The sequence below is a fragment of the Sinocyclocheilus rhinocerous genome, unplaced genomic scaffold (genome assembly GCF_001515625.1).
Source record: "Sinocyclocheilus rhinocerous isolate Xijiao unplaced genomic scaffold, SAMN03320098_v1.1 scaffold1270, whole genome shotgun sequence".
In the NCBI taxonomy this organism is placed as follows: Eukaryota; Metazoa; Chordata; class Actinopteri; order Cypriniformes; family Cyprinidae; genus Sinocyclocheilus; species Sinocyclocheilus rhinocerous.
The window spans coordinates 77,820-85,604 of record NW_015665029.1 but is presented as its reverse complement, the minus strand read 5'-3'; the positions used below and the strand labels follow the sequence as shown (position 1 = coordinate 85,604).

The window sequence follows — 7,785 nt, the reverse complement described above, 5'->3', positions numbered from 1 at the left end:
GAGAACTAATAAGGCAAGAATGGATCGCCATCAGTCAGGATTTGGCGCAGAAGCTAATATCCAGCATGCCAGAGTGAATTGCAGAGGTTATGAAGAACAAGGGTCAACACTGTAAATATTGACTCATTACATTTTTTGCCAATAAAAGCCTTTAAAATGTATGATATGCTTATCATTGTTTTTCAGTATACCATAAAAACGTGGAAGAATAATCTACAAATACTGAAGCAGCAAACTTTGCAAAACACAAACTTTGTCACTGACAAAACATTTGGCCACGACTGTATGTATGTATATTTTGAATGTTTTTTCAAATATAATACACAGTGACTTTGTAATGCCCAAAATAAATAAATATTGTTTATTTTGTTTTCTTTGTATCTGATCTTGCAAATAGAAATGCGCATTTAAACTGCACTTGTACTTTTGAGCGTTCATAGGATTTGATTAATTATTCAAACATTTTTTCCATGTTACGATGCTTACGGTATCGATGCTTTTGGAAAATATGCCATATATACTACTAACATTTTTACATAGTGCTGTGGGAAACCTAGAGAGTATCCAGCTCTGAATGGCTTGGTGTCCCACTGACCCAGGCAACGAAAAATCAGTGCCTTAATATGGTAATTTGCATTACAAAGCAATTTAATTAGAGGCATGGCACTAAATGGTAAAAGGCATCATTCATTGCCATGCTGACTATATTTTAAAAGAGAGGTCTCTTTCACTGAATGCCAGTGTGCTTTCAGAGTACATTTCTCTATTTAAGCAATGCCAGCTGTACCATGCTAACTTAAACAGTGAAACTTCACTGACAGTCACTGATTTATTCATTTTTCAGATGCTGTTATCTGGCTTATACATGAGGGGAAAAAACAGCAATTTATCAGAAGTCATTGCCAGTAACATTTAGGGATAGGAACAGTAGTATTTTTTATTTACATTTGTTTTTGTACATTGTCTTCCATAACTGAGAGACTGCTACAAAAACTGGAAATAAACACAAAGTTTTATGACTGAAAAGAAAAGAAGAAAATAAATATAAATTTTATTCATTAGTGGTCCCCACTATAAAAATATAGAGCTTGGCATAACTAGAAATATCATGTATAGGCCTAATCTTCCTGATTTTATTAATTATTAAAGGCATGACCAGGTTTTCCAAGACAGTTGTTCAGGGGTTAATTTTAAATATGAACTGTCTTGATTTGTTTTAGCTTTGCTTATTTTATTTTATATGAAGTCATTTTAAGTCATCTTAAGGCCCCTTTGGGGTTAATATTATGAAGCTAATATTGTGGTTTATAACAACTCTTTGTTTTGTGCAAAATAGGTTGCACATCAGTGCCATTACAACCACTTCAGATGTTGTCTTCTAATGCTCAAGCCATAAAAATCCCACAAACTTGTGTTTTTGAAGACGCTAATGATTCACACTCACTGCTTTAATAGTAAGAAGCTTTTTGCTAACTGCCAAGATCTCCATCATTACACTTTTTATTGTACCAAAATGCTTCCTCTGAAAGTGTAATGTCCATTAATGAGGACGCTCCTCCTAATAAGGATGTAAAGTTGAGAGGATATGCTGGTGCCCAGCGGGATTTGTGGAGACACCACAGCTAATTTACAGCAGCATTAGGACTTAACAGAGAGGAAAGCTGGGTAATGTAATTGAAGCCCTTTAACTAGAACAAACATGCCTGTAGGCTATCACTAGATATGGCAGTGAAAAGACTGAGAAGTGTAATGCTGATGTAACCCCTCTCTCCCAGCTCCGGCATGGGAGGCAGATGCACTAACAAAGAGGCTAAAGACTGCAGCCACTAGCGTCAGTCGCTAGTGCGTCTCTTGAGATCAGGGGAGTGAGGTTTACCTGCACACCTACCGCTGGCCTCCGTTACACTGAGAAGCTTTTGTGCTTCACCTGCCAAACTTTAGCACTGACCGCAAGGTCTTGCCTGAGCAAGAGTTCTTTGGCTGGTAAGAACTTTTGGAATAATATTAACACACTGTTTTGAAAGTTTTCTATCTTCTACTTACAATCTATCACGCTAAACGGAGTACTGTATCCCACAATGCAATGTGCTTGATTAGACTTTCCATTTCCAGTGTCACAAATGAACTGGGAGTAATATTTTTTGATATGCTTCTATATTTGATCATACTGCCAAGATTTAAAGGGTCAGATCACCCAGAAACTTACGTGCTGTCATCATTTAGTCCTTCATGTCATGCCAAACCATAAGACTTTCTTTCATCTTCAGAACACAAATGAGGATATTTTTAATGAAACGTTTCTGTCCCTCCAATGAAAGTTCATTCCTTCAAAACTTTGATGCTTCAAAAAGTTCATAAAGGCACATTAAAAGTAATCTGAATTGAGAGTTTTAAGAAACACAAACACTTTATATGATATAACAGATTTACTTTACACTTTAACATTTATCAATGCACATACATAGAGCACATAAAATATGGTAAATGGAATCTCAAACTTGCTTGCTTGATGCAAGTGTTGTCCTTTCAAGATTAATAATGCAAATAATGAAAATGCAAATTAACTTTTTATTTTTCAGATTTTATTTACATCTCTCAGAGATCAGTTAGCATTGTAGCATACTATTGTTTGAAATGTTTATCAGTTAAAAAATAGGATGCATGTGCAGGAAGTATTGCAGTGTACTGTGCAGTATGCAGTATGCTAATGTAGCCGTTCATTCTGAACATAGCCTATGTCTAACCTTAGGTTAGTCCATTTTTATCCATTTTAAAAACGTTAAGAAATGAAAATGTATTTCTTTTGTTGTTGTTTACAAAGAGTGGCACACTTAGTCTTTGTCCATAAAAAAAAAATCTAATTTTGTTTTGTTTAGCCCACTAACAAACCCTTTTTTAAATTTTGCTTAGGCCATATACAAAGAGATAAAACACCCCAGCGTGCCTTTAAAAATTTAGGCCATCACATCGGCAGCAAGGCTGATTTACGACTTCATTTATTGTTGTTTTGCTGTAGGGTGCTGGCTGTGAAAGGAATGGCTGAACTGTGGATGAGGAGCTAAGAGATGTGTTATTATTTCAGTTGCCACTGAGGCAGCCAATCTTTCTACAGATATAGAGAAAAAAGAACATATTAGGATGTAAAAAAAGTCTAAGAAAACAAACAGACAAACTGCTAATGATTTCTTATTGCAGATAATGTGGCCTATTTGTAGCTGTTTATGAACATGAATATAAACAATTAAGCAGTTTTGCTATATTATGCTTTGAGTATACTGCATCTATGTGGGTAAAGTTGTATGTCTATATACTGCACTTATATATCCAACTTTATATACAGAGCTGTGAGATAATATAGTAAGGTACAGTATGTATATGGGTAAAGTTGGATATACTTATAGTAGTTGTTGGAGTTATTAATTTATTTGGCATTGAGGATTATGAAACCTGTAATTCAAATTAATAACAGTTTGGTTTAGTAACACGCCTACTATTTGGTGATGTGTCTCATTGTCATGGTTAAATGATGCACACAAGGTTAACATTTTGATCATATCACCCACCCCAGTCAATTGAAAGTCATGGCATGACATAACACATTGTACATGGTTTATAAAATCTTTAGTTCACTAATGTGCAAGACACAGGCAACTGTGGCAAGGAACGAAAAACTCATTGGGAGAAAAAAAACATTGGGAGAAAACCAGTCAACATAACAGTGGCAAGTTTGGCTGATTTGCTCAAAATTTCTGCTTGATATTTAAATAAACCACACATAGAAAACAGAAACGAGTGCCCTTAAAGTAAAGAGCATCCAGATTGCTTGTTTTAAAGGGGTGGTTGATTGCGATTTCACTTTTTTAACGTTAGTGTGTAATGTTGCTGTTTGAGCATAAACAATATCTGCAAAGTTACGAAGCTGAAAGTTCAATGCAAACAGAGATATCGTCTTTTAAAATTCTGGCGGTTTAATACCTACAAAAATGGTTGGTAGGGACTACAACGAGTTACTTCCCGGGTTCGTGACATCATTAGATGCGCACTAGAGGCGGTTTAGCCAATCACAACACACTGGGCTAGCTAACCAATCAGAGCCCATCACCTATTTCTGAGGGCGGGGCTTCATAAAAGCAGGAAATGATCAGCATGTTTCTCAGAGAAGGGACAGAGCGGTGTGGAATAAAGGTAAATTATGTGAACAATAATGCGTTTTTTTTTTAAACGAAGCATTAACACGTGTTAGACTGCACCCCATAAACACAATCAAGCCTAGAAAAAAAACCAGTGAACCACCCCTTTTAAGGGTTTTGCACCGGCCAAGCAACTGCCATTGGCTTGTCACAGAGACAAGTGTGATTTCTCAGGACACCACCAACTTATATCTCCTTTAAATCGCTGCATCTTAGCAAAATGTAGTGTATATCATCATCTTATGATACTCTTCTGTTTCCACAGGGTGTTCAAGAAGGCTAGTCCGAATGGAAAGGTAATATTACATTCATTTTGTCCCTCCTTCATTTTTAACGGCAATGTTACTGTCAGTTGTTTTGATTCTGATCCTGCAGAGGTTTACTGTCAGTGAGTGCAGCACAGCCTGTTATGAAATGGTTATGACTGAATAACCACAAATATTGAGCAACAAAGTACCTCTTGTTCCAAAATGTTATTTGATGCTTGCGACACGGTTAGCCAGGCGGATGGGTCCCAGCTCGCAATGGTTGTGCGGTTAGCATTTAGCCACGAGTCTATATGTATCATTAGCCGGGAGACGCGCGGTGCGCCGCAACAGTCCTTGAGCAGGAAGCGGGCGTGGGGCGAATATGAAAGAGGGGCCTACTGCAAAGCTGGGACAACACAACCATTACAGAAACATATATTCGAATGGGACAACTCTGTAATGGGCTTTGATAGAAAATGCACTAAAAAGACAATTTAGTGCTCATAACTTCATAAAAGCATTAATTTTGCAGGGGTTAATGAAAGATAAATAAAAAACTGCACGCGCACAATGGCACAAATGCACATTTTAGCTCAGTTCAACCTGTTCTGTCTTCGAATTGTTTTATGTGTTGTGCTAATACTGTAATTTTATGATCGCCTTTTTTAGTTAACTGTATACCTTGGTAAGAGGGATTTCGTCGACCACGTGGATCTTGTGGAGCCTGTCGGTAGGCAATAAGATACATAATCATGTTACATTGTAATTATATTGTAATTAACATGTCATAAATATGTATGTGTACGTTGTAATTACACAATGAAGCTGCTTGCAAATACAATTGATTAAAACGACTAATTTAATAATGTAAATGATTAAACTTACATTATTCAAACTTAAATTATTCATCAAAGAAAACATTTTATCACTTCATTTTTTAAATAGAGTTTAATATTTTGGATTAAAAATTAAAGTAATAATATAACAATCATTTCACAGCTAAGCATGTATAAATTTGACATTTTAGCTATAATGCATTTTTTGCTCTTGCAGATGGTGTGGTTTTAATTGATCCAGAGTACTTAAAAGAGAGAAAAGGTGAGATTTTATTTTTATTTTTTTGAAAGCGTCACAGTATAGCAATATCCAAACTCCCAGCCTCACAGATTTTTCTCCTCATTTTCACATGCCCCCTCTAAAATTTCAGAAGAGATCTATTCATTACAAACTGTGCTTAGATTTGAAAGATACCAGCAATCATAAATCAGAGATCTCAGTACATCTGAACTCAAACCTCACTCATTTCATCTGTCTCTGAGTCTAATATCCGAGCTGTGCTTTCTACATTAGTTATATAGCTCTGTACACTTACTGCATGTCAGTAATTTCCCCATTTGTTAATGGTTATCTTTCATTAGGAACAAGAAGTACAAAGTTGACTGTAAATCCATTAACCATACAGTTACTGAGAAGTTTGTTTTTATTCTTCCTCAGTTTTTGTGACCTTGACGTGTGCTTTCCGCTATGGACGGGAGGACTTGGACGTTCTTGGCTTGACGTTTCGCAAAGACCTCTTTGCTGCCAACATCCAGGCATTTCCTCCCGTGCCAGAAGAGAAAAAGAGCTTGACACGTCTACAAGAGCGACTGATAAAGAAACTTGGAGAACATGCTTACCCCTTCACCTTTGAGGTGAAACTTCTTATTTTCTTGATATTGGATTCAGTTTTGATTAAATTTGGCCCCTTTGTCATATTTGTGCTACGATTTCATTCTCAACATTAAATGTCAAACATTTTCTCACAGATTCCTCCGAACTTGCCCTGTTCTGTCACGTTACAACCAGGGCCAGAGGATACAGGAAAGGTACATTTTCCTTCAAATAATGTTTCATGATGTTGGTTTTGACAGACAAGTAAAAGGGCTTTGCAGAATTCAGTTTTTCAGCTTTGCAGTTTCACACATTTTCTTATTCCTATCTGCAAAGGCCTGCGGGGTTGACTTTGAAGTGAAAGCTTTCTGTGCAGAAAACGTTGAAGAAAAAATCCACAAAAGGTACAGCCTTTCACAATGGCACCCAACCGAGTAACTGACACAAAGCAACACATAAAACATAACCTTTCTTTGAAACATTGGTCGGAATGTGTTTTTGGAAAATGTGGGAGACAAACGAGACAGAATGATTTTCGATTGAATACATTTGAGAAAGTGTCTTATTATGATTGCTAATTTCATTTCAGATTCAAATGAGTGGTCTGTCTAACAGGCAGTAATACAAGATTATTTATTATTCGTTTTGTTACTGTTACTGTTTTAATAATCACAACAAGCCTCACACAATTTGTGCCAAGAAATAATACTTAAACAGGGTATTCTGTTGAGGAATGATGTGCTATTACTCTTAAATGATCAGAGTTCAGATAAAATGTCTGAAAACAAAAAAATCCTTATATAAGGACCCTCAACAAACACAAAGCAACATGCTCGAAAACCACTCATGTTAGCTACACATCACACTGTCCTGGCAACCACTCACAGCATAGATTTCGTAAAAGTCAATAAATGTCACACATTATGATATGTATGCCCCATTAACTGCCATTTTACAGGAATTCAGTGCGTCTTGTCATCAGAAAAGTGCAGTATGCTCCAGAGAAGCCGGGCCCACAGCCAATGGCTGAAACCACAAGGCAGTTCCTCATGTCAGATAAACCTTTACACCTGGAGGCCTCACTTGACAAAGAGGTAGGATTGTCTGGTTACTCAATATCTGACTATTGAGAAAAGACAATATCACAGATGGAGTTCTGCTTATTAGTAACCCAAGTTAATCCAATGACAACGGGTACATCTAGTGATGGAACCAGGGTATTACAACTGAAATCCTGCATGCACAATGTTACTTGTAGAAGTAATAGTATTTATTATTAATAATAATAATAATATATATTTTTTAATTTACTTTTCTTTAAAAAAAAAAAAGTTCTGTTAACCTTATGAGAACTCATGCAGACATTATTGAAGCTTTAAACAAAAGATAATAAACATTTGGCATGGATGTATAATGCTACAATCTGCAATGCATTCACAGAAATCTTGAATCTGAAAATTAATTAGATTTATTTAGTTATAGTTTTAGACCTGGGATTTCAGTATGTCCTTAATGACTTTTGGCATGTTATTAAATGTAATGCCTGCTCATTGTTGCATAATTTATAGATATACCTGGGAACACTAACTGAACAGAATAGAAACAGAATCACTCAAAAAAAATTATAAAAAAATTATATACATACATATATATATATATATATATATATGTGTGTGTGTGTGTGTGTGTGTGTGTGT

General features: G+C 35.9%; 1 protein-coding gene across 1 annotated transcript in view; it reads left to right on the top strand.

Moving 5' to 3' along the window:
- arrb1 (arrestin, beta 1) overlaps positions 1 to 7,785 on the top strand; it is a 64,174-nt gene that overhangs the window by 47,262 nt on the left and 9,127 nt on the right. Inside the window, exons 2-8 of the mRNA XM_016541939.1 lie at positions 4,456 to 4,486; positions 5,108 to 5,168; positions 5,492 to 5,536; positions 5,933 to 6,129; positions 6,244 to 6,303; positions 6,425 to 6,492; positions 7,047 to 7,182. Of these exons, the coding sequence (XP_016397425.1) occupies positions 4,456 to 4,486; positions 5,108 to 5,168; positions 5,492 to 5,536; positions 5,933 to 6,129; positions 6,244 to 6,303; positions 6,425 to 6,492; positions 7,047 to 7,182 (598 nt within the window). The remainder of the gene's footprint in view (positions 1 to 4,455; positions 4,487 to 5,107; positions 5,169 to 5,491; positions 5,537 to 5,932; positions 6,130 to 6,243; positions 6,304 to 6,424; positions 6,493 to 7,046; positions 7,183 to 7,785) is intronic.